The sequence below is a fragment of the Muscardinus avellanarius genome, assembly GCF_963383645.1.
Source record: "Muscardinus avellanarius genome assembly, chromosome: 6".
NCBI classification, from domain to species: domain Eukaryota; kingdom Metazoa; phylum Chordata; class Mammalia; order Rodentia; family Gliridae; genus Muscardinus; species Muscardinus avellanarius.
In genome coordinates this window covers 42,346,442-42,373,598 of record NC_137791.1, presented here as the reverse complement: position 1 = coordinate 42,373,598, position 27,157 = coordinate 42,346,442, and the positions used below count along the sequence as shown (strand labels likewise).

The 27,157-nt window shown below is 41.7% G+C and overlaps 1 protein-coding gene and 1 pseudogene across 2 annotated transcripts in view; one reads left to right on the top strand and one right to left on the bottom strand.

Annotated features, from left to right (window-relative positions):
- EGF (epidermal growth factor) overlaps positions 1–27,157 on the top strand; it is a gene marked incomplete at both ends in the record, with an annotated part of 99,223 nt that overhangs the window by 47,851 nt on the left and 24,215 nt on the right. The window contains 7 exons of the mRNA XM_080697171.1: positions 3,422–3,538; positions 4,896–5,021; positions 8,553–8,675; positions 10,151–10,295; positions 21,633–21,800; positions 23,067–23,184; positions 26,662–26,767. Of these exons, the coding sequence (XP_080553297.1) occupies positions 3,422–3,538; positions 4,896–5,021; positions 8,553–8,675; positions 10,151–10,295; positions 21,633–21,800; positions 23,067–23,184; positions 26,662–26,767 (903 nt within the window). The remainder of the gene's footprint in view (positions 1–3,421; positions 3,539–4,895; positions 5,022–8,552; positions 8,676–10,150; positions 10,296–21,632; positions 21,801–23,066; positions 23,185–26,661; positions 26,768–27,157) is intronic.
- LOC308264487 (small ribosomal subunit protein uS5-like) lies at positions 18,975–19,855 on the bottom strand (annotated as a pseudogene). The gene has a single exon. The product of its transcript is annotated as a small ribosomal subunit protein uS5-like (transcript).

The window sequence follows — 27,157 nt, the reverse complement described above, 5'->3', positions numbered from 1 at the left end:
GTTCCTGCTAGGTTAACCTAATGTGTGAAAAAATCAGAGTGACATTGTCAACAAAGTATCTATGGGGAAGAGAGAAAGAAAGAGAGAGAGGGGGAGAGAGAAAGAGGGAGAGGGAGAGGGAGAGGGGGAGGGGGAGAGAAGAGAGAGAGAGAGAGAGAGAGAGAGAGAGAGAGAGAGAGAGAGAGAGAGAGAGAGAGAATGAGTAAGAATATGAGAGGAAAAAGAGGTCTGAAAACTCCACACTGAGATTTTAGCACTAGATCTAATATTCTTAAGGGTGGCCCACTGGGCTGCATTCAGCTTTCCTTGGATACCTCTCAGAACTCAGCAAGAAAAGCTCATCAGCCTCCTGTCCTTGACTTGCTACGCCCACTTCAGTCACACAGGCCTTGATGGTGACACACATGTGTTTTCTTGGCCTGTAAGTGCTCTTTTTCACCCCCTAGTCCTGCCTGCATATATTTTATTTGGAAACAGGGTCTCTTAAGCCAGCTGAGGCTGGCTTCGAACCTGTGCAATCCTCCTGTCTCAGCTTCCCAAGCGTGGGGATTACAAGCATGTGCCACCAAACCTGGCTCTAGAATGCTTTTAATCAGAAAGCCTTCCTAGTCCTTGACCAGGCAGAGTTGCCTATCATAGCTCTTCTGGAACCCAGTCCAGTCCCTTGATCATATATGTGACACTTTTTTTTTTTTTTTTTTTTTTTGGTGGTACTGGGGATAGAACCCAGGAGCTTTTCTATCTCCGGGCTATACTCCCAGACCTATTTTATACTTTATTTGGAAACAGGGTCTCACTAAGTTGCTGAGAACCTCACTAAGTAGCTGAGGCTGGCTTTGAACCTGCATGATCCTCCTGTCTCAGCCTCCCAAGTACTGGGATAACAAGCATGCGACACCACACCCAGCTTATGTGACACTTATACTTTAATAATTATTCTAGACAGCAGAGCCCCTGTCTATATTCTTCATGACTAGATTTTGACCCTAAGTAGGCTAGGAGATAGGAGATACTTTTAAAAATACTTCTATTAGTGCATTGCAATAAAAAAAATCATAGTGAGGGTCAATGTGATATAAACATACGTGTACATAGCTCTTGGTGTACTTCCACATCCCACCCCACTGTCCCCTCCTTTCTTTCCATACATGCTAGCAAAATATCCCTAACATAGCATCAAATTGAAAGCTTCTGTTCAGCAAAGTGAACAGTCAAGAGTCTGCAGAGAAAGTCTACAGAATGGGAGAATTTCTTTGCCAGCTACTCCTCTGATAGAGGATTAATGTCTAGAATGTATAAAAAACTAAAAAACCCCTTAACACTAAAAAAGCAAGTAATATAATTTTTTAAATGGGCTATTGAAGGTCTCAAAAGAATAAATGCAAATGGCGAACAAATACATGAAAAAATGCTCAACATTATTAGCAATCAGGGAAATGCATATTAAAAAGTACACCATTGAGCCGGGCGTGGTGGCGCACGCTTGTAATCCCAGCATTTGGGAGGCTGAGACAGGAGGATCGTGGTCCACAGACAGCCTCAGCTACTTAGTGTGACCCTTTACAACTCAGTGAGACCTTGTTTCAAAATAAAGAATAAAAAAAATAGGGCCAGGGTGTAGCTTGGAGATAACATGCCCTTGGATTCCATCCTCAGTGCCGGAAAAAAAAAAAAAAAAAAAAAAAAAAAGACTAAGAATGAAAACACTTTCAAATACACTTTATTTTAACTAAGAGGCCCCAGAGTCTCTTCTGGTATGTAGAGGGTAAGGCTTTTGTTTGTTTACTTTGGTTTGATTTTGGCAGTGTTAGATCTTGAATCCAAGGCCTTGCACATGGTAGGCAAGTGTTCTACCATAAACCACATCCTCAGCCCCAGTGAGGCCAATTCTCATGCAACTTCTCACAATATTCTCCTTCATTATCATCTTTATTTAAATATGTATACATTGTTAAATTCTCTGAGGATTTTTAAGAATATCATTTTTATTATGGCCCTTAAAACAATCATGGGAAGCAGACTGAGCAGCAATCCGCGTTTGTGTTTTAAAGAAGATAAGTGTAGGTATTCTGTTCAGACCTCATTTGTGGCAGAAAGAACTTTGGCTCTAGCCCATCCCTCCTGCCACGACGTAGTCATTACCTTTCATTGTGCAAGGCTGACTTGAGGTTTTGATCGCTTCCAAGTAAATCTTGAATCATACTCTACTTTGAGATCATTCTGCAAGTGATTTAAACTGTCTTCGGTAATTGGATTCTGTTCACCCTACACGTGGAACAGCCTTGTAATTTGGGAGCTAGTCTTCCAAATAAATGCTAAATCAAATGGTTAGTCCATTTAATCTGTACCTGCCCATCCTAGGAGTGGTGAGTGGCTGTGATGGCTGAGCAAAGGCATGCCATTCCCACAAGAAAAACTTCTTCACTCAAGTAGCTAAGCAAACCAAGCACAATTACCCAGTGCCTGCAATCACATGGCAGCTGAATCCTGCCTACATCATTTAATCTCCTTAAATTTATAAAAAAAAATTTGGAGAGCTTTTTTTTTTATCTCTTCTTTACTCAGATGAACAAACTTACTGGTGAATAGACAGATGATTGTTTATATCCTACTGTAGTATGTCAGATCCTTCAGTTCCAAAAAAGGGAGGAGTGGGTGGCATTTGGAGAATGATTATATGCATAAACAGTTAAGGAAAAAAGGAAAAACTTGCTCATGTTTTTGGCTCAACTTGTAACTGTCCCCAGGGGCATTTGCATTTCAGTGGAGTATGAAATGAAATGATCCGTTTACAGCATTTAACTTGTATGGTTCATGACTTTGTAGAAGTGCCTGGAGGTTTGCAAGTCAGTGCATAAATCTTGATAATGAACACATCTTATGACATATGTATTCTATTATGTATGGAACATGACAGTAAATTGACAATAAGTCTATGATTGAACCTCTTTACCATGTTGGTGAGCAAATCTACTGGTTACATATTAATTAATCTGTGTGTCTTTGGGGGAAAAGAATCGATCAATTCCCTTTGAATGCCACAATGGTTGGGAAATTTTAAATAAATAAAAAATCTTTTGAAATTTGAGTCTACTTATTTCTAGCAATTTTATAGTTCAAATTTGCAAACACACAGCTCCAAATAGTTTATTAAGATTAAAATTTGTACTTTGAAACTCACTATATGTATAATTATAATTGAAACTCACTGTATATATAATTATAATGTACCAATAAAAGTGTAAATATGACCAAAGTTTGTTGAGATCATACAAACAGAAACATATGTCCTACAGATCCTTTACTATAGATAACGCTTACAGGTCAGCAAAGTGTTTGTATCTGGGGGTTAGCCCAAAGCCTGGGGAAGGAAGTGTTGGAATGTTAGGGAAGTAATTGCATGGGGTCTTGCTGTTTTCAGATCAAGATGACTGTGCCCCTGTGAGATGTGGCAGCCATGCTCAGTGTGTATCAGAGGGAGAGAATGCCACATGTCAGTGCTTGCAAGGATTTGCTGGGGATGGAAAGCAATGTTCTGGTAAGAGCAAAGGTCAAATACACATATTTTAAAAATTGTGAAGCAGATTCTTCATCCGTGTGTGTGTGTGTGTGTGTGTGTGTGTGTGTGTGTGTGTTACTGGAGATTGAACCCCTCTGAGCTATGCCCCCAGCCTTATTTTATTCTTTATTCTGAAATAGAGTCTCACTAAATTGGGGAGGACCTTACTAAGTAGCTGAGGCCGGCTGTGAACCTGTGATCCTCCTGTCTCAGCCTCCTAAGTACTGGGATTATAAGCATGCGCCACCACACCTGGCTCTTCTTACTCTTAATGACTCAATATCTGCAGAAGGATTCATGTAATCAGTGGATTTAAATAGTCATTTGATCTGGGCATGGTGGTGAACACCTATAATCCCAATACTTGGGAAGCTAAAACAGGAGGATTGCAACTTTAAGGTCGGTCTCAGAAATTGAGCAAGACCTTGTTTCAAAATAAAAATTAAAAATAGTTGTGGGTATAGTTCAGAAGTAGTACAGGGGTTAATGGTTTCAATTCCCAGTAGCCCCTGCCAAAAAAGTTAACTAAAAAAAAAAAACCGTTATAAAGACATGCATAGAAAATATGAGACGTAGAACTGGGTGTGGTGGCACATGCTTGTAATCCCAGCATTCAGGAGGCTGAGACAAGAGGATCACAGTTCACAGACAGCATCAGCTACTTAGTGAGGCCCTTTGCAACTCAGTGAGACCTTGTTTCGAAATAAAGAATAAAGAAATTGGGCTGGGGGTGTAGCTCAGAGGTAGAATGCCCCTGGGTTCCATCCTCAGTACTGCAAAATAAATAAGTAAATAAATAAATAAAAGAAAAAATATGAGACATACAAGTATATTTACATATAATAACACATTTTATTTAGAGTATATTAAAATTACACAATAAATGTAGTTGATACTAAGAGGAAGAATTTCTAATTAGTGTCAGAAGCATGATTTGAATTCACATCAAACTTATAAATTGTAATGAAAACAAAATTTTTCTCCCCCCAAAGCCTATTATCTTGTTTTAGTCAAATTGATAGTGATAGATAAGTCCTATTTTATATCAATGGCCTCAACATTATTAGTTAATGATTACAGAAAACATGTCGGTGCTTATGATCTGAAACTCCGGCACGTGTTGGGTTACTGATACCTACGTGGCAACTGGGGGAGGCGGGGGCTCTCTAGAAATCAGCTCACAGGTGAACTTCCCATCCAAGAAGCAGGGTTTGTGTTACATGTGCAATCAGTGCCTGCTCATGGCTGGCTGACTGACTATAAGATCATGCTTATTCTTTCCTAGTACCCCTAGTGTGTTGCCCTCCATCTCACTGGTGCATGATTTCGCCCACAGATGTCAATGAATGTGAGACGGGTGGCCCGGTCTGCCCTCCCACTGCCTCCGAGTGCGTCAATACAGAAGGCGGCTATGTCTGCAGGTGCTCAGAAGGCTACCGAGGAGATGGGGTTGACTGCCTTGGTGAGAATGGGTGTGGCGGGAGAGCAGGGCAAGCCTCAGAGGTGGGTGCGGTGGGTCAGGGGAGCACAGGATATATAATCGGGCTGGCATGCAGGTCATGACGAGAGGAGGTGTGGGACTTGCTTGGCCTGCTTGGCCTGACGTCTTGGTAAATAGGTCACATTTGTGCCCTTGTGCCAAGTGCACTCGTCGGCCTCCAGACCCTGCAGGGTGGCTTACTCCCCGCTGCTTGCTTAGTTTTTTTCCCTGGGGTTTGGGGTTTGAGTGACATCACTGTCTCTTCAGTACTCTGTGCCTTGAGCCAGCACAGGCAAATTGGACATTCCTTCTTCACTGAATTTGGTTAACTGGACTGCTGTGAACTGTAGTGGGTTTGTGGATGTCACTGCTGTGTGCCAAAAGTAAAGGAGGTGCACTTTTGTGAAAGAGGTTATTGGGGGGTTCTTCATATGTCTGGTAGATGGGAGATGCAAGCCGCTGACATCTAGATATAAGTGAAAAATGATCAAGTCAGGTGCAGTGGTGCACATCTGTAATCTTAGTACTTGGGGGGCTGAGACAGGAGAATCTCAGGTGGGAGGCCAGAATGTAGTAACTTAGAGAAGCTCTATTTCAAAATGATCAAATAAAATAGGGCTAGGAATATAGCTCAGAGGAAGGTCACCTCTGGGTTCAATCCCCACTCTCTCTCTCTCTCACACACACACACACACACACACACACACACACACACACAGAATGATTAAAAGCTCTTTCATATCACCACCCTGCCAAGGTGTGGGCGAGGCTCCTGGTTGGGAGTGCACTTGGTGGATGGTTTTTCCCTTTCCAGGAGACAGTAGCATAGCATCATCATACAAGTGAAAGGCTGTCTGAGCCCTCCGTGCCAGTACAGTGTCAACCGAGGCCTCGCAGGGCTTTAGAATTTCCTTTTCAGTGCCCCCCACCTCTTCCTTCTCCTCCTCTTGTCCTGAAAACATATTTCACAGCAAGGGACAGATGCCCTGATAAGAAATTCAAATCCTAAAGCTTTCTTCCATGTGTCAAGTTTAAAAGATGAAACCTCGATCATGACTACCCATTCTGGATGGTTTAAACCACACCTTTTTTGGGTTAGTTCGGTGGAGTCCACAGACACCTGAAAACAATCTTTTAATCACATATTTGGCCGTCAGTCAGGAACATGTCACTGCCCTAATTAAACAGGCTCATAGATAATTTAGACAGACTTCACATTTAATTTCCTTTAAAAAGAAAAGAAGGGAGACTTTCTCAAATGCTTGAACTTGTTAGACTCTGGGTTCTTACCATGACTAACCCACCTCTTTACAGTATCAAAAACACTCTTTTAAGCACCAGCCATGAGGTGTCATGGCCCTGCCCACCTGGCGGGTGTGGTGTCCTCAGGCCCCATGGAGAGGGAGTTTGTCCTTGTTCTCTGTCTCTGTCTCTCTTTCCCCCTCTTTGTGGATATGTAAATCTGTAGATATAATACTTTGCATGACACCTGGAACATAAGTGAAATATATAAAGTGTGTTCTTATTACAAAGTAGTTGTATTTTTGCTTTTTGGAAAATCTCTCTCTCTCTCTCTCTCTCTCTCTCTCTCTCTCTCTCTCTCTTAATATTATAACAGAAAGCTAAATTTTGGGAATGGTCAATTTGAACCATTCAGGATAGGGACTCACTGTGATTGTCACCAGCCCATATGTAGTGCAAGGCTGCTAGAACTCTGAGGAGTGGGCAGATGAGGAGGCCAGCCTTTGTCTCCAGAAAGACCATGACCTAAATGAAGTGCGTCCGTGATGAGTGGTGAAGAAAGAGGCACATTGTAAGAGAAGTAAAAACCACAATAAAGTTTAGAACTGGGAGAGAAGCATTGGTGGCATTGGGAACGATTTCAAGGAAGAAGTGTCATTTTAGAGGGACCATTGGGGATGAGCAGTGCTGATTAGCAGAAGTGTGCAGGGTGGGGAGTATTCCAAGCTAACAAGGCACACATCCTCTTGGGGAGCAGAAACTAGCACTAGTGGGTGGTGGGGGTACAGTGGTGTCGCTCATCCACACAGGCTTGTTTCCCCACGGTTCTGGCCTGGTTCTGGTGAAGTTCTTTATCTTTCCCACTTGCAGATGGCCTCCTTCTTGCTGTGAGCAGAAAGAAAGACAGTGCTGGTGCTTTTTTCTGTTCGTGGGGTTCCCAATCCTATTGGATTAGGGCCTGTCCTTCTGATCTAATATACCTTTAGCTACCTTTTTGCAGATCCCATCTCCAGATCCAATCATACTGGGAGTTACAACTTCAACTTGACTTTGTGGGGAGATACAATTCAGTTCCTGACAGATGGATGGTGTTACATTTGTGCAAGACTAGAACCTGAGAGCTAGCTATTGGGGTTTTAATTTCCTGGACCAGGGTTGTTAAATTTTCTAGCAGCCACATTACAAAAAGCAAAATGAAAGAGTTGAAATTAATGATTTACTTATTCCAATATAACCAACATATGCACAGTTTAATATTTAATATGTAATCAATATGAAAATTGTTGGATAGTTTGTATTTTCATTTTGGTACTAAGTCTTTTTTTTTTTTTTGGTATACCTCCGGGATACACTCCCAGACCTATTTTATACTTTTTAATTTTGGAAACAGGGTCTCTTAAGCCAGTGAGGCTGGCTTCGAACCAGCGCGATCCTCCTGTCTCCGCCTCCCAAGCGCGGGGATTACAAGCGTGCGCCACCACGCCTGGCGGTACTAAGTCTTTTAAATCTGTAATTTCACAATCACAACACACCTCAGTTCACACCTGTGTGCACGGCAGGAGCTTAATAGTCCTGGGCAGCGATGGCTGCCATATTGAACACCAAGAGCTGCTGGCGGCATTTCAGTGAAGTGCAATGATGGGCTCATCATCACTGTGGTCTAAGAAGTCACCCAGCACGGATGCTCCATGGCCTGGAGCGGGCATGGGAGGCAGCAGGGCGACACTGGGGTGGAACGTAATGAGGCTATTCTGTGTAACATAAAACTGGGGGAAAGGAAAGACCGAAATGTCAGGGTGGTGGCCATGGAGAAAGAAAAGGGTGAGTAGTTGGGGATGAAAGAATGGTTTATTTATATGGTTCATGTTTAAATAGAAAAGCAAACATTTGTATTTGATATAACATTTATGTTGGTAGTTGGATGTCAGTTTGCAAAAATTTAGTATGAATTTTAGGCTCTGAACTTCTAAATGTTTGCCTGCAGCTGCTCACCAGTCTCTAGATTGGGAAGTCTTCCCTGCCAAGCAGGAGGAAAGCCTTTCCAGCTTTCTTTCAGGAGGCTAGAACACCTACCTGGGCATGCAGCCCAGGATCCAGTTTGTCTCCTCGCCAGCATTCATGATGGTACCCCTAAAAATGTGTAGGGCTCTGAGAAGACACAGTATGACGGGAGCTGAAGACACGCCTTCTAGAATGGTGGGCTTTCCAGTTGTGTAAACTTCTTTCTTCTCCATGCCACGTTTCTCTTCCTCATTTGTGCTTTTCTGACAGATATTGATGAGTGCCACCTGGGAATTCATGGCTGTGGAGAGAATGCCAACTGTACAAACACAGAGGGAGGCCACAACTGCACCTGTGTGGGCCGCCTGGCTCAACCCGGACAGCCTTGCCCCGGTAGGTTGGTGGGTCGTCTAGATCAAAGGGGAAGGCCTTGGTTTAGCGAACTTCTATGCCCCCATATATTTATGTTAGAGTATCTAGAAATCTTTCCATTCAGTCAGGCTGGAGAGCTGGCTTTCCTCATCATGTCAAAGCTGGACTGGAGAATTTGAGATGGTCCAGGCCTTCTTAACTTATTAGCATCTCTTTTATACAGTTGAAGATAGGTGGGCACACAGGTGGTTCCCTTTAACTATGGGACTTATCTGCAACATTTAATGTTGATGCCTGTGGCTGCTGATAAACTTTGCAGGGCCAGGGCAGATTTCAAGTAAGCCTGAACTTTTAATAGTATGTTTTAATCCAGTGCATCCAAATAGTAACATTTTAATATGCAATCTACAAAAATTGAGATATTTTATATTCTTGTTAATTGTGGTACTAAGTCTTCCAGATGTGATATGCATTTTATACTTACAGCACATCTCAATATAGACTAGGTGCACTTCTGAGGTTTAGTACTCTGGTGCTGCACTGGCTGCCATACTGGACAGCACAGCTGCCGGGAGTGAGGGCCGTGGCAGCATCTCAGAGAAATGGCACAGTAAGGGGAGAATGGGGAAGGGGGCAATCACTTTCAAGAACTTTAAAACTTTACCCCAAAAAGTTAGTAGTTATTTATGTAAATCAGCCCCCTGCCCACCTCACTTTCTTTTTACGTGTCCATAACGATTGAGTTTTGCTTTCTGAACTTGCTTCCCACAGTAGTATCCTAATAGCACTGTCATACCGTCAGCTGGTTTCACGTGGACTCTGGAAACCAGGCTGGGTCCTTCCCATCACTGCCAGCTGCTTGCCTCTTCCCTCTGCAGGTGGAGAACGTCTTCTGTTCTTTCCGGGCTCCGTTGTTAGCGCTCTGTTGTTTTTCTTAGATAACTTGCTCATCTTAAAGTTATCGAACACCGGCTACCGATATAGTTAGTAACACATCCTAATGTTTTTCTTTTAAGGAGTAGTGAACTGAGAGTTCCCCTGAAGGTTAGTTTTTAGGAGAATTGTGTAGCGATAAACCTGGGAATCTCAGGATATTGGAAGTAATGTACTCTGTGTTGGTGGGAATTTTAAGTCATACAAAGACTCTAAAGCTAGCTGTCATTTCACATGGTTAGTGTGTTTCTGGAAGACAGATTTGGTTCTAAAGAAGACAGATCAGTGACTAAATTCATATGGTAGTTTAGGATGGGCCATTCTTTTACTTGCCTCTAATATGCTTTATATCAGATAATCTGAGCCTAAAGAAATGAACATGGTTTTCTTAGTGAGTGATAAGTTCTAGTTAGGAAAGTGAAATTCTTGGAGCTATATATAGTTCTACTTTCACTAAGAGACACTGTATCACAAATTGTTCATAGAGACTAGTTCCTGATAATTACTACCTGATAAGCCTTAATCATGCCAGAAAATGACAGTAATGTCTTTGATTCTTCCAGACTATACTTCACCTCCTCCCCTTGAGGAAAATGGCCACCATCTGGTCAGAAATAGTTTGCCAGGATGTCCCACATCCCATGACGGGTTTTGTCTCCACGAAGGCGTGTGCATGTACGTTGAAGCATTAGACAGCTATGCGTGCAAGTAAGTCCAGCTGTCTCCTGACAGCACAGAGATAATGTTGTAGTCCATGACTTTCAGCTAATTTGAAATAGATATATGGAGATTTTTCTGTAATTGGACTTTTCCTTAGGAAATATGCATATATAAATTGTGTGTGTGTGTGTTTGTGTGTGTGTGTGTGTGTGTGTGTGTGTGTACACTTCCTCCTTGTGTATCACCACCTCCCCTCGGTCACCAGTGGTAAGTATAAATCTAAGTAATTGATAATTTTCCTTTTATTTAAATAATTTTTCTTTTTTATACCTTTATTGCTATAATTATATATTATAGTAAGAGTCGAGATACAAATATGCTCACATAATTTGGTATGTTTCCCTCCATATCTCCCCCCAATACATGTTACTAAGGTTGGTAGTGATACCTTCGTATACGGACATTGCATTATTTGAGCTGTTTCCTTCCTCCATCCTCCTTTTTCTCCTCCCCACCTCCCTTCCTCAATCCCCTTCCACTATTCTATTGGTCTCTCTCTTTATTATCATGAAGTCCTTCTTTTCTATTTTCTCTCTAACTTCCTTAATTTTTATGAGATTGACTGATCTCAACTTAGCAAAATATTCTCTAGTTCCGTTCATTTTTCTGCAGATGACATATTTGTTCTCCCTTATGGTTGAGAAACACTCTATTGTGTGTATATACATAATATTTTCATCTGTTAACAGATACTTAGGTTAGTTCCATAATTTTGGCTATATTGAGTTGTGCTGCTATAGACATGGATATGCAGGTATCGATACAGTATTCTGACTTTAATTCTTTTGGGAAGATGCTGAGGAGTGGTATAGCTGGGTCATATGGTGGTTCCATTCCTAGTCTTTTGAGGAATCTTTGTCCTGATCTCCATAGAGGTTGTACAACAACAGTGTATAGCAGTTCCTATTTCCCCACATCCTCCTCACCACTTATTATTGTTCATATACTTGATGACTACCATTCTGGAATCTCAAGGTAATTTTGATTGCATTTTTCTGATTGCTAATTATGTTGAACTCTTTTATGTTTGGTCATCATTTTGTATTTATTCTTTTGAGAAGTATCTATTCGGTTCAATTGATAATTTTCCTTTCATTTAAATAATTTGCTGTTTTTTCTTGGCACTGAAGATTGAACACAAGGGCATTATACCTCTGAGCTACACTCCCAGTTTTATCTTAGTTCTTACTTTGAAACAGAGTCTTGCAAAGTTGCTGAGGTTGGTCTTGAACTTGTGACCCTTCTGTCTTAGCCTCCCAAGTACTGGAATTATAGGTGTGTGCCACCACACCTGGCTATTATTTAAATAATTTGATGTGACTGTAATGTGGTATGGTTATTACATTTCTCATTCTGGTTAAAAACATGTTAATGAAAATTTCTTAAGACCTTTATTTATTTTTTATCACATAGGTATAGAGCATCTATAGTATGTTTGTAGATTTACCCAGCTGTCATCCATATTCACATTAGCATTGTTACCTGTGATTTTTAAAACTATATATATATATACTTCCACATAGTTGATTTTGATGTTTTTGTTGTTTGCTTACAGTTGCTGAGGTCTGTGGCTCTTGCTTTTTGCCCCATGAGGGTCTCACACTGGGCAGAATGTTGGCCAGAAAAGAGATTTGAGGAAGACCCAGAGCAACAAAGCACTGTCAGATGCTCACTCAGAAATCCTTTCCCAGAGAGCCTTTACTAAATCCTAGGGCTGCAGAAAATTGTACTTTTAGCTAATTTCATATTTTCAAGGCAACATAAGGGAACTGATAGATACAGAGAGAAATCAGTCATTCCTTCATGGTTAGACTGCTGACTGATCATTTTTTCTGTGCTTGGTTAAAGATGATAAAATATTCTGATCATCATGAACAGATGCTTTATGAGGTTACTGATAAGAATAAATAGAATCATTGTCAAAATTATTAGAGTAAGAAGTTGTATAATGTGGCCAGAAATGGTGGCACATGCTTGTCATCCCAGCATTCAGAGGCTGAGACTGGAGGACGGCGGTTCATGGAAAGCCTCAGCTACTTAGCGAGGCCCTCCAAAACTTAGTGAGACCCTGTTTCAAAATAAAGAATAAAAAATAGGGCAGAAGCTGTAACTCGGAAATAGAACAACTCTGGGTTCCATCCCCAGACCTGCAAAGAAAAAAAAAATAAAGAAGTTGTATAATGTGATAAAGTGTATGGCCTTGCATTATAAATTAGGTCAGCATAACAGACATAATGAAAAATGTTCATGAGTATTAGTAAAAATACCTGCATTCTAGTAAATTCTGTTTATATTTTCATATTTATATGCTATAATTTTCTAAACTAAGATTAATCTATAACTTACAATGATTATCCTTGTAAGTATATTTTTAATATTAAGAATCAAATTATTTTTGTCTTGTTTATCTTCCCAAATAACAAAATTACAAACACAAATGACCTAGTTTATTAGGTTGTGGTTGTTTTTCCTTAATATACTTAATTTTAGGTCAAAAATCATTGTAATAATAAAAAGGGTACTCTAGAGTTACATATTACATTTAGTTTAGTATTTCCATTTGGATCTGATGGTTTCAATTAATTAAATTATTGATGCTAAGCCGGGTGTGATGGCGCATGCTTGTAATCCCAGCATTTGGGAGTCTGAAACAGGAGGATCTGGGTTCATGACCAGCCTCAGCTACTTATTGAGGCTCTTTGCAACTCAGTGAGAACATGTTTCAAAATAAAGAATAAAAAATAGGGCTGGGGGTGTAGTTTGGAGGTAGAATGTCCCTGGGTTCCATCCCCAGTACCACACACACACACACACACACACACACACACACACACACACAAATGATGCTTTCTTTAGCATGTTACTCTTCTTTGTCATTAAATCTTTCAAAATTGGTGGAGAAATAAACACCTTCCAAGATAAGCAGAAGCTAAACAAATTCATGATGAACAACTGGCACTTGAGAAAGCAAAGAAATAAATCACAAAGATAAAATAAAAAATAAACACTGGAATCAAGGAAAGATGAAAAAAGATATTCTAGCAAATGGAGACTAAAAGCAAGCAAGGGTAGCTGCCCTCATATCTGACAAAGCAGCCTTCAAGCCAAAACTTATCAGAAGAGACAAAGAGGGTCACTTCTTACTGATAATAGGAACCATCCAATATGAAGATATAACTATAGTAAAATTTATGTCGCAAGTATTGTCATACCTACCTACATAAAACAAATACTTCTTGACATGAAGACCCAGATAGACCCCAATACAGCAACTCTGGGAGACTCCAAAACACCTCTCACACCATTAGACTGACCTTCTAGACAAAAGATTAGTAAAGACACTTCAGACTTAAACAACACGATAAATCAATTGTACCTAACAGACATTTACAGAAAATACCATCCAGCAACACCAGAATACACATTATTCCCAACTGCTCATGGAAGCTTCTTCAAAATAGACCAGTTTTAAGCCATAGAGCAAGTACCAGCAAATTAAAAAAAATTCCTTGCATTTTCCAGATCATAACAGACTAAAAGTAGAGATCGACAACAAGAAGATTCAGAGGAGTCACATAAATATATGGAGATCGAATGATACACTTCTAAATGAAGACTGGATCACAGAAAAAACAAAGGGGGAGATTACAAATTCTTAAAATCCACTGAAAATTAAGACACAACTTACCAAAATCTATGGGACACCTTGAAGGTGGTGTTAAGAGGCAAATTTATAGTATTGAGTGCCCACATAAGAAAAACAGGCTCCCCAAAACTCTATCGATGCACCTCAAGGCCCTTGGAAAACAGGAACAAACTAACCCCAAAGTCAGCAGAAGGCAGGAAATAATTAAAATCAGAGCAGAAATTAATGAAAGAGAAAACAAAATGAAACAACCCAAAGAATCAATAAAACAAAAAGCTGGGTTTTTTAAAAAATAATTGATAAGCTCTTAGCATACCCAAAAGAAGAGAACAGATCTAAATTTCTAGGTGACTTCTGGGAAGATGGCCACCGAGAAAAGTGGGGCTTAAGAGCCCCGCTAACAACCAATCTCCATTACCACAAAATCAGTGCCTTTCATAGCCAGAAAACATCATCACCAGAGAAACAAAAAAATCACCAGGCTCCAGAGAGAAAGCAGATTGAGAACAGAGCTCAGAGCCACAGAGGAGATACACCGGCCTCACGCCCGAGGACGCGGCAGCAGCGCCATACTGCCGGAAGGCAGCGGCGAGTTCACCAGATGGCTAGAGCAAGCCGAGGTGAGACGCTGCGGAACAACCGGGTGGGATTTCTCGGCGCAGAGAGCATCTAAAGCTCCCAGTGGCTGAGCTCAGCACACGCTGCAGGGATTCAGAGTGGAAATCAAAACCAAGAAGAAATATGCCAGCCTCACGGCTGAGGGCGTAGCAGCAGCGCCATATTGCCACCAGCGGCAGCAGCAGCGAATTCACCGAAGCCAGTACAGCTACATCTGCGTACTCAAGAACAGTGAGTCAAATTGCGGGCCACAGAGGAGAAATCCCAGTACTGTACTCCCTGGGACTTGACCCAGTGGGGGAGGGCGGTGGCAGAGATATCACACCATAGGAGACCGTGCAACCTGGCATCCTCCACAGTCTAAAGCAGCCTCTATCGACTCCCTGGGTTGGAGACTCTGTGATACAACCCAGTAAAGGAGTAGTGGGGTCTGAGATACTACTGACTTGAGATCCAGAACACTTTAAGTGAAGTCATAGTGACCCAAGGGAAGAACCCAGAGAAGGCACAAACTTCCGAAATCATGGGAAAGAGGAATAACAATGGAGCAATGAATGCCCACAACCCCACAACATCAGAACCCGATAAAACAGAAATTCATAGATTTCTAGAAGATCAAATCAGGAAAATAACTGTAGAAATAATAGAGGTGCTTCGAAAAGAACTCAGAGAGAGCCAAAAAGAGATAAAGGATGCAATTAATGAAGTAAAGGCCTCAATTCAAAGCACAACCAACCAATTAGACCACATGGAGAACAGAATCTCGCTCTTAGAAGATGATCATTCAAAAAATGAATGCATAGTTTCTAATCTAGAAAAACATATCCAACAGCAGGAATCTGATATTGAAGAAATATGGGCCCATTTTAAGAGAGCTAACCTAAGAATAATTGGAATAGAGGAGGGAAAAGAAGGTGAAACCAAAGGGATCAACAATCTCTTCAAGGAAGTAATAGCAGAAAAATTTCCAAACATAGAGCAAGAGGTCGATACACAGGTCCAGGAAACTTATAGAACTCCCTTTAGACAAGATCGGAGAAGAGGATCCCCACGCCACATAATTGTCAAAATGACCAATGAGGAAGCCAAACAGAGAATCTTAAAAGCAACAAAAGCAAAGGGCCAAGTGACATTTAGAGGCAAACCAATTAGAATCACTCCAGACTTCCCAAACCAAGTCATGAGAGCCAGAAGGGCTTGGAGTAACATATTCCAAACTCTGAAAGAAAACAACTTCCAGCCAAAAATTTCCTACCCAGCAAAACTTTCTATCAAATTAGATGGGGAAATAAGAAGCTTCCATGACAAACAGAAACTAAAGGAATATATGTCTTCAAAACCAGCACTAGAGAAAATACTCAAAGAGATTAACTACAAAGAAGAAATAGGTAACACACACCAGAACCAGAGAAACAAGATTTTCCATCCAACAGACAACTAAGATTGGTTATCTGTGGAGATTCATTACTTATGTTAGTCTTTTACCTATCTCTAAATGGTATTGTTTGCCTTTATTGTTGTTAAATTTTAGGATTTCTAGTTGGAATATTAATATACCTTCAGTTATAGCATTTGGAAATATTTTATCCCATTCTATTAGTAACTTTTAACTCTGTTTACATTGTCTTTGGATATACAATATATATATATTTTTTATTTTTTAGGGAGTTTGTATACTCTTCTGTTGCCTGTGCCATTGAAATCATATCCAAGAAATCATTGCCAATTTCAATGTTGTGAGGTTTTATGACCCAGATTCTCTCCTAAAAGTTTATAGTCTTAAGATTTATATTTAGGTCTTTTATCTATTTTGAGTTAATATTTGTATATGGGATTAGGTAAGGGTCCAATTTTATTCTTTTCCATGTAATTATTAGTTTTCAACAATATTTAGTTAAAAGATTATTATTTCCACCACCAAATGTTCATGGCTTTTTCATGTATTATTATTTTTCAACAATATTTAGTTAAAAGACTAGTATTTCCTCCACCAAAAGTTCATGGAAACCTTGTCAAAAATAACTTGACAATGTATGGAAGAATTTATCTCTAGGCTTTTACTTAACCTAAATGGTTTATATATCTGCCTTTAGAACAGTACTACGCTGTTTCAATTATTGTAGCTTTATATGGTTTGAAATCAGAAAATATACATCTTCTAGCTTTGTTCTTCTTCGAGATTGTTTTGGGTATCTAGAGTTCATATTCCATATCAGGATAGATTTTTTCTGAAAAATAAATAAATAAATGTATGATAGTTTCACCTAAAAAATATTCTCTGGTAAGAAAAAATATTCTCTGGTAAGAAAGAAAGCAAAAAGAAATATTGAAATGTTATCTTTAAGTCATCAAAAGCTTGCTATCAGACAAATGAAACTGTTATGTGAGATTATCAATGTTAATATTGGATAAATTGCTATAATACTAGATGTCAACCACTAAGCCAAGCATGGGAAGGAGGGATGGGGAGGGAACGGGGTGGGGATCGGGTAGGGGCTAACTGGGCAATATGTGCATGTATGTCTACAAAAGTATTTTCTTTATACCACTGTGATGTATGAATACATTGCACCAATAAAAATAAATAAATAAATAAATAAATAAATAAATAAATTTCTAGGATAAGAAATGAAAGAGGAGCCATCACCATAAATAATATGGAAATTCAGAGAATTATTAGAAACTATTTTGAAAACTCATACTCCAATAAAGTGGAAAACCCAGAAGAATTTGACAAATTTTAGACACTTACAACCTACCTAAACTGAACCAAGAGGTTAGAGACAAACTAAAGAGACCAATAGCAAGCAGAGAGATCAAAACAGCAATAAAAAGTCTTCCATCAAAGAAAAGTCCAGGTGCAGATGGATTCCCAGCTAAATTATACAAGACCTTTATATAACTAAGCCCAATCCTTCTCAAGTTATTCCATGAAATAGAAAAAGAAAGGATATTATCAAACTCATTCTGCAAAGCCAGCCTCATCTTAATACCAAAACCAAATAGCTACCTCAAGAGAAGAAAATTACAAACCAGTATTTTTGATGAACATAGATGCAAATTTTCTTAATAGACTACTAGGAGGGGACAGAGACATAAAGAGGGTAACAGTATAAATAATTCTATGTACATATATAAAATCACCAGGGCCAGTCTCAGTGGCATGAATGGGGGAGGAGAGGGGCGGGATCCAGAAGGAAATGCACCAAGTATTGTGTGCGCGTGTATTCCTGTCATCCTATTCATTAGCATGATGTATGATTACAATGCACAAATAAAAGTATTAAAAGATCCTGATGAAAATATCATATATCGCTAATAATGTTTTAAACATTAGTTTCTACAAAATGACAAATGCTCTAGAGGCAACATTCACATTTGAAGACTTTTAATCAAAAGATATATATATATATATATATATATATATATACATATATATGTATATATATATTTTGTGTGGGGGTCTGGGAATGGAACCCAGGGGCATTTGACCTCCGAGCTACACCCACTGCCCTATTTTTTATTCTTTATTTTGAAATAGGTTCTCACTAAGTTGCAGAGGGCCTCACTAAATAGCTGAGGCTGTCCGCCTCCTGAATGCTGGGATTACAAGTGTGCACCACCACGCCCAGCAAAAAGCAATATTTAAAAATATAATCAGTGGCCAGGCGTGGTGGCACACGCTTGTAATCCCCATGCTTGGGAGGTGGAGACAGGAGGATCACGCAGGTTCGAAGCCAGCCTTGCTGGCTTAAGAGACCCTGTTTCCGAATAAAATATAACATAGGTCTGGGAGTGTAGCCCAGAGGTAGAAGGCCCCTGGGTTCCATCCCCAGTGCCACACACACACACTATATGTATATGTATATGTATATGTATATGTACATATATATGTATAATCAGTGTGCACAGTAATTTGAGCATAACTTTGTTTTTGAATTGTACATTCAGTAAAAATGTGGTTTAGTCAAGTATTCATTCCTTCCCTTTTCTTGCCCTGCAAACTTCACCTTTTGTTTTATTAATTCCATAATAACACATTTTGAGGGAGTGCTTGCCAGTCCAGTGTGTTAGGAAACTCTTCCTAGGCATCTTCCTGCACAGAGCAGGTGCCTGAAGGACTAGATCTTCCTTCCTTGCATGGAGGACATGGAAGTTCCTCTCAGAGACGTGGCACGCAGGCTGTCCAGGATGGTGCCAGGGAGTGATCCCCAGAAGCACCCATGCCCGCAGTATTCCTCCAAGCTTTCCTGGCCTGGACGATCTCTGGAGGCTTGAAATGTCTTGAGCTCAGAAGAGGTCCTCATTGATTCTTGTTTTGCTTTGGCTGCACCCCCTTCTGGCAGTCATCTTTATTTTTCTTTTCCAAGTTCCATTCACTTTATTTTTGTGGTATGAAAATCCTATGTCATAGCCACAGCTGGAGCTTGGGTCCTCTGCACAGAGACTTTGGTATTGGTTTTTACAAGATGGTCTGTGAACTCCTGGTAGGAAGATTTGGTAAACACAGTCTCTTTCCAGAGGTCTGGCATCAGGTAGCTGTAGGTCTTTGAGATGGCGTCAAAGGTGGCCTTGGCAAAGTTGCCCAAAGTGGCAGTGCAGCCCCTAGTGGAGGTGTAGCAGTTATCAATCCCAGCCATCAGTAGCAGCTTCTTGAGCACAGGGGCTGACATGATGCCAGTGCCTCTGGGGGTAGGATGAGGCGCACCAGTACAGAGCCATGGCGTCCTGTCACCTTGCAAGGGACAGTGTGGGGCTTGCCGATCTTGTTCCCCCAGTAGCCTCTCCACACAGAGATGGTGCAGAGCTTGGCCAAGATGATGGCCCCTTGGACAGCCGTGGCTACCTCCTTAGAACACTTGACACCTAGGCCAACGTGACCGTTGTAGTCCCCAATAGCGACAAATGTTTTGAACCTGGTGGTGCTGGCCAGCATGGGTCTGCTTCTGCACAGGCATGATCTTCAAAACTTCATCCTTGAGTGATGCACCCAAGAAAAAGTCGCTGACCTCAGACTCCTTGATGGGCAGGGAGAAGAAATAGATCTCCTTCAGGGACTTGATCTTCATGTCCTTAACCAGGCGACCCAACTTGGTGACGAGAATCCACTCCTTGTCCTCAGCTGGCCACGACCCTGACTGCGACCCCGGTGGTGACCGCGACCCCATAGTCCGCTGCTGAAGTCTCCGCGGAAGCCGCCACGGCCTCCCATGCATGGGCCCTCCTGGCCCTTCCACCCACGGGCCTCATACGCCATTTGGTGTTTTCCAGAAGTGGCAGTCATCTTTAAACCAATTCTCCCACACCAGGACTGTGAAATGTTTGTTAAAGATAAGGTGGTGTGTCCAAATCAGTTTGAAAAGTAGTACAGAATCTAGGCTTCAGGTTTTAATACATGGCATATCACAGCGCATTAAAAAATCTTCTTTACCTTTATTTACTCTAGAGTGGCTTAAAATTATTTGAATGTATAAGCTCAAACTTAATTGGCCAATAAAGATGTCGTTTGGTTTAGCAGGAGGACCAGTGAGTGGCCAGAGGACCCGTGCGTATGCTCTCTTTCCTTGCAAACTGCTGGTTATTCTGAGGATCCATAGGGTTGCAGCCTGACTCAGACTTTGAGGACTCATGGCCATGAGATTGTCATACTCAAGACCCCCAAACCTCTGAGAGGCACAGAGGTGTGGCCCATTAACACAGTAACATTTTTAAAGTGCCTAGTTAGAGGCATTGATAGTAAATAGTTACAACCAAAGATAGCTACAATCAAAACAACGTCCAAGAAAGCTAGGAATCACAAGGTGGACCTTTATACTCCTGCGCTCATATTCTGCCATCTCTTACATGGTCACTTTTAGACAAAAAGTTTTTCGGAGATGAACAGAACAAAAAAGCCCTTTTTTGAAGCAACATAATATAAGGGAAAGAACATAGGCTTTGACATCAGAGAATCAGTTGAATGAAACCTGTTGCTCATTAGCTGTGTGATGCTATACATGCTACATAAGTCTTTGGGCCTCATGTCCTCACCTGTAAGATGGGAAAATGGCATCAAAACAAAGTGGGTACGAGCACCTCGCTATGATGTCAGGCACACACGATGCTGGTCAAATACTTGTTCCTTTTCCTCCTTCCTCTCAAAGAAAGCTTGCCAGGCACCTGTGACAAGGTAATACCAGTTCTCTGCGTAGAAGGTGGGGGCACAGATGGATAGATAGGGACCATGGGGAGGGGATTCATAATAGTGGGTTTTTAAAGTCGATGCTCTTAGGAGGAATAATAGAATGCAATTGTTTACCCAGGACACTTTCTGGAAACGAACATTCCCACCAGGTGGCAGCATTGTTTCATTTACTTTAAAGATAAATTGGTCACTGATAGTGCTAGTAACAATTTCATTAGACAGTCAGGTGCTTCTGGGTAAATGACTGACCCTTTCCTCTCCATATAGGTGTTGCCCTCTTGAAGAAAATAAGTGAATTCTCATGTGCTACCATCGTGACCTTTTCTCTTGGGCCAGGGTGTGTGTGTGTGTGTGTGTGTGTGTGTGTGTGTGTGTGTAATGGACAAAATATTTCCTCTGCAGCTGCTGCTGTGCTCTGTTTAGGACTACACACACTCTTTATTTCAACTCAGCGAGCCTGTCTTCAAACCCTTCTTTCCTGTGACCCATGCTCATTGCAATCTGGCCAAATATTTGTTTCCACAACTCCCTTGGCTCTTGGGGCAGAAAGGGCTTTGTGTTGGTTTTAAAAGGTGGCTCCTCAGGATTTTCACCCAAGAGCAACTGATCTCTAATGGATGTTCTGTAATTCCTTATAGAGGTGGTATGCAAATAGTCCCTCATCAATCCCAGGGCAAACAGACTGAAGGGGAAGTCCACGCTGCGTTAGCTAGCTTATAGGCTGCAGCGCCTTCCACTGCCCCTGATGGACTGCCCTCAGTGGAGTCTGGCAGTGCAGAGGCTGACGGGGTGGGGTGGGGGCTCGGTGCCGAGTGTGAAAAGAGCCAGCGGCCTTGGCCAGGGCTCTCTGATGGCTTTCATTTATGTGTTGTCACAGCTGTGTCGTGGGCTATGTCGGGGAGCGATGTCAGCACCGAGACCTGAGATGGTGGGAACTGCGCCATGCTGGCCACGGGCAGCAGCGGAACATCACCGTGGTGGCTGTCTGCGTGGTCGTACTGGTCCTGCTGCTCCTCCTGGGGCTGTGGGGGGCTCGCTACTACAGGTGACACTGTCTTCACACTGCTATCAGCCTCTATCTAAGTCCCCCCCCACACCTGTTTCCTTGAGGTGAATTTCATTTCTACACTTACTAAATCTGTGTGTGTGTGTGTGTGTGTGTGTGTGTGTGTGTGTGTGGTACTGGGGTGAAACCCAGGGGCTTTTCTACCACCAGGCTATACTCCCAGACCTATTTTATACTTTATTTGGAAACACGGTCTACTAAGTTGCTGAGAGCCTCACTAAGTAGCTGAGGCTGGCTTTGAACTTGTGTGATCCTCCTGTCTCAGCCTTACAAGCGCTGGGATTACAAGCATATGCCACCACCCCCAACTTCACTTACTAAATCATAAGCAGTGGAATAAGCCAGGCATGGTGACGCCTGTCTGTAATTCCAGTGCTTGGGAGGCTGAGACAGGAAGATTGCAGGTTCCAAGCTAGGGCATAAAAACTTTGTGAGACCCTGTTTCAAAATAAAAAGGCCTGGGGGTGTCCCTAAGAGGTAAAACTCCTGAGTTTAAACACCAGTACAAAAAGAAGACAAAAAAAGAAGAAGAAGACGAAGAAGAAGAAGAAGAAGAAGAAGAAGAAGAAGAAGAAGAAGGAGGAGGAGGAGGAGGAGGAGGAGGAGGAGGAGGAGGAGGAGGAGGAGGAGAAGGAGGAGGAGGAGGAGATGATGACTACGACATTACTGGGTGCAGTGGTGCAGGGCTGTTATTCTTGCTACTCAGGAGGCTGAGGCAGGAGAATAACAAGTTTGAGGCCAAACTGCACAATTTAGCAAGACTCTGTCTTGAAATAAAATGTACAAGAAGGTCTGGGAGTATAGCTCAGGGCAGAGCACTTGCCTAAAATCAAAAGAACTATTTCTTAAAAAAAAAAAGTAGCCGGGCGTGGTGGCGCATGCTTGTAATCCCCGCGCTTGGGAGGCAGAGACAGGAGGATCGTGCAGGTTCCAAGCCAGCCTCTCTGGCTTTAAGAGACCCTGTTTCCAAATAAAAATATAAAATAGGTCTGGGAGTGTAGCCCGGAAGTAGAAGGGCCCCCGTACCACCAAAAAAAAAAAAAAGAGTAAAACTTGTCAGAACCTTTTCTTTTTCTTTTCACTGAATTCCATCCAGGGCTGTCGGCATTGCTGGGAGCAGCAGCTCCTGGCTGCCTAGTTAACAATGCTACCGTAGCTAGTTTTCCTCTGACAAGGTATTTCCCCATCAGGGAGTGGGATGAGTGTTTTATTTTGAGATTGTCTCAGATTTTGGCTTTCTCTTAGGACTCAGAAGCTGCTACTGAAAAATCCAAAGAATCCTTACGAAGAGTCGAGCCGAGTAGCGAGCAGTGGTGGGCCTGCTGACAGCGAGGCTGGGATGTCTTCTGGCCCTCAACCTTGGGTAACGTGACCAAAGTAGAGAAAGCTAGGAATCGGCCTGATGTGCGTCCTCATGCATTCCCCCTCATTCTGCACTGAGCTCAGAGCTACTGGAATCTGTTAGGGCTTCCAGCTGGCGGCAGTGTTAGCTGACAGCACATCAGCCAGGGCAGCTGGAGGGGGAGGCTGTGTCCTAAAGTAAGGGAATCTGATGAGTTAAAATAAAAGCAAATGACCGGGCGTGGTGGCGCACGCTTGTAATCCCCGTGCTTGGGAGGTGGAGACAGGAGGATCGCGCAGATTCGAAGCCAGACACACTGGCTTAAGAGACCCTGTTTCCAAAAATTAAAAAAAAATATATAAAATAGGTCTGGGAGTGTAGCCCGGAAGTAGAAGGGCTTCCAGGAACCCAAGTACCACCACCACCACCACCACCACTAATAATAATAATAATAATAATAATAATAATAATAATAATAATAATAAATAAATAAAACCAAATGTGTTATAATTTAGTGTCACAAGAACTGTAGGGATTTTTTTTTTTTTTTTTTGGTGGTACTGGGGTTCCTGGAAGCCCTTCTACCTCCGGGCTACACTCCCAAACCTATTTTATATTTTTGAAACAGGGTCTCTTACGCCAGCGCGGCTGGCTTCGAACCTGCGCGATCCTCCTGTCTCCGCCTCCCAAGCGCGGGGATTACAAGCGTTCGCCACCACGCCCAGCCAAACTGTAGGGATTTTTTTTTCGCCACATACTTTGTATCTATAACTTAGATATTGGTGTTATGTGAAGTTTTCCCCAACTTTGAGGGGACTCCTTTCAGATGAATACCTTTAAAATTCAAGATTATGCTCTTAGTTTTTTAAATATTTCTTTTTTCACCCACATTTTAAGTCCCTAAACTTCAGTAACAAAAATGGTTGCCAGACTTAACAAAATAAATACCCAATGCTTAAATTTATACTTATAGTGAGAAGTTCAAGTTTAATTCAAAGTCAAATTTGAGTTTGCTGCTTGGATGCTCTGTATCTTATTTAACAACTCTAAATATTTTTTTAAAAAGCATAGTGGTGGGTGTATTCATTTCGAGTCACCCCCTCACGCCATTTTGGCATGGGCTGTATTTCTATCTTTCTAATAAACTTCTTTAAATCTTAAAAAAAAAAAAATAGTGGATCCCAAAGTTCAGGATGCTTAGTAGATCACCCACTTCAATGTTGATCTTGGACCACGAGAGGGCAGACTTGGGAGAGGGGAGGCTCTCTGAATGCAGTTAACACAGTTTAAATGTCAGAGGCTACTTGACTGATTGAGGGTGCTGGTGGTATTGTTTGTGGCATACGTTGTGCAGCAGGCTGGAATGTGGAGCAGGACCCTGGAGCACTGAGACTTTAGGGAAGAACGTTTAGGAAGAAGTTTTGCAGGATAAGGGCAGAGTTGGAATGCTTCCCAGGCTATTTCCCCCTCTCTCTCCCCTGCCCCTAACTCCACATGCATTCCCAGAGACAAGCTCTCTTGTGGCAGTGCCTTTGACTAACAGGTGATCGTCTCTCCCTACTTGTTACAAGCCTTCACTGTTCTCTTATTTTTTTTTGGTTGAGCTTGAGTACAGAAATAAAATGAGAAATGTGAGCCCTAGTCTTCCTGCCCCACTCATCTGCAGCGAGTCTTCTAACCTCTGTGGTCCTCTGCTTCCTCTTCTGAGCAACATGGGGCTCGGGTTAGCTGATCCCTAAGAGCTCCTCTGTCTATAAATTCCACGCCATGTGATTCGAGGAGGATTTGCAGAGTGTGCTCCATTCTTTGAGGCCTTACAACTGTGGACTTCTAAATTACCCACATGGTGCTTGGCAGTCTATAGGGCACTTCATTCAGGTGTTCGATTGCAAGCTTAATTCATCTCATTTAAATCATGAGAAAGAAGGAGAAACACAATCTCTGTGTGTCTTTAAAACAAGAAAAAGATCAAAACCATTTGCTGGCATGAGCAGCTTGCTGGCTCGGGGCTCTTTGGAAGCCCGGCTGCTGGGCTCCGTCGTAACTGTCGTCCACACCAGCTGCTGCTGCAGGGATCAGTGGGAGTGGGAGAGCTGAGCACCCAAACTGGGAGCAGAAGCAGCAGAAACAAATCTGGTTCTCTCAGCTGCCTTTCGCTCTCAGCCCAGAATCCTGGGGCCTGTGTTCGTCTGGCAGAGAGGCACATGATTGGAACATTTGCAGTGTGCAGGGCTGGATTTTGACCTGAGTGAGAAATAATGGGCCTGTGTCCATAACAGTGGGTCCTGTGTTGACTTTGCAATGTGTCGCAGCAGAGAGACCACTAATGAGAGAGAGACAAAGGGTGATTTGTGTTGTGAAAAAATAAAATGGAAACATATGTTCATGAGATTTACTCTTTTATTGCCAGCTTTTCCTTCCTTTCTCCCTAATTTGACTCCACTCATCATCCCTTCCTACACTTTCTCAGTGAGAAACATGGGCAAAGAGGTTTTCCTTGTTTCTGTTTCTCTCTCCTTTCCTCTGAGTTCTGGGCTCCATTTCTGAACCAGTGCAGCACCGTCTTTCCGCTGGGTTCCTGATTGACAGGGAAGGATTTCACCCACTCTGTCCCCTACCCTAGAGCACGGGCCACTTCTTCCCCCCTTTATCTCTGATCTATTATAATATCTAATCGATCTAGCCTGAATGTGAGCCCATGAACTCTGCTCAACCTGCATTCCAAGTGCCCATTCAGTTTTGGACAATCCAAATATTGACAAAAGCAATCATTTTGTAGATCGAAGAGGAGTGGTTTCCTGAGCCTCCTGTTTAGAATTGCAACCTGTTCAACCACGAGAAAACATTTGACGAATCCTTGCAAAATAGCAGCTTCACTATTAGTTATCATATATGACCCCAAATTACTCAGAACTTGGTAGCATATTGAGATGAATTTGTGTGTATATATAATGTGTAATGTACACATATATAATATAATCATAATTATATTATTTATTGTATTATATATAATGCATTTATCATAAAATATAAATCAATGGATTATATTTAATTTATTATGTGATGTGTGATCTGGACATATTACGTAGCATGTATATAATATGATATATTATATAATTAGATGATATATTATAAATAATATATATGTGGCAGTTGTGGCACATATGTATGTGATATTATTTGTCTTACCAGTGAACGATGCTTAGAATACTTATAGCTTCTTAGATTACTTACAGTGAAATGGTAGCCTCTGGAGATCCGTGACCCAAGTTGGGATTTCAGAATTAGGATGGATGCTTCAGTGAAGTTGTTGGTAGTGCCTAATTTCTTGAACAGAAAGTAGCATAGGTTTCTAATTAAAAATGTAATCTTGAGAGAGCCTTCCTTCTAACTCCACCTTTCATGGGATGAATGTGGTAGAGCCCTAGACGGGTTAACATATGCCCAGAGGACTTGTGAACCATAACCATGTTCCTCTCTCCTTTTTCTTTCCTGCAGTTTGTGGTAATAAAGGAACACCAAGACCTGCAGAATGGGAGTCTGCCTCTGGCTGGCAAGAATGGCCAGGCAACAGATGCTGGCCAGCTTTCCTCCCTGGAGACTGGTGAATGGCTCTCTTTACCTGGATCCTGAATGTTTGCCAGGGAAAAGTCTCATCTAACCACAAAAACAGTAGTTAAAATTGTATAAGCTCTGTGGACATCTAGACTGTACTGAAACATCTTGGACCTTTAGAGAAACAAATTTGGACTGCACTTAGGTCTTCTATGAGGTTACTGTGCCCACTCAAAACTCTAGTCCTGTAATAGTCTGCCAGATCACTTTGAGCGAGTGTAGTGAGTGGCTCCTTATTTTGAATTAGGTAGGGGTTTTAAGATCATTCTTAAGGGTTGGGATCCATATTGTAGCTATAGCTGTAGATCCAGTGAAATTGTTCGTGGCTCCAAGAAAATGTGTGTTCTGATGGAAAAGGTTTCTGTGAACCTAAGCTGAG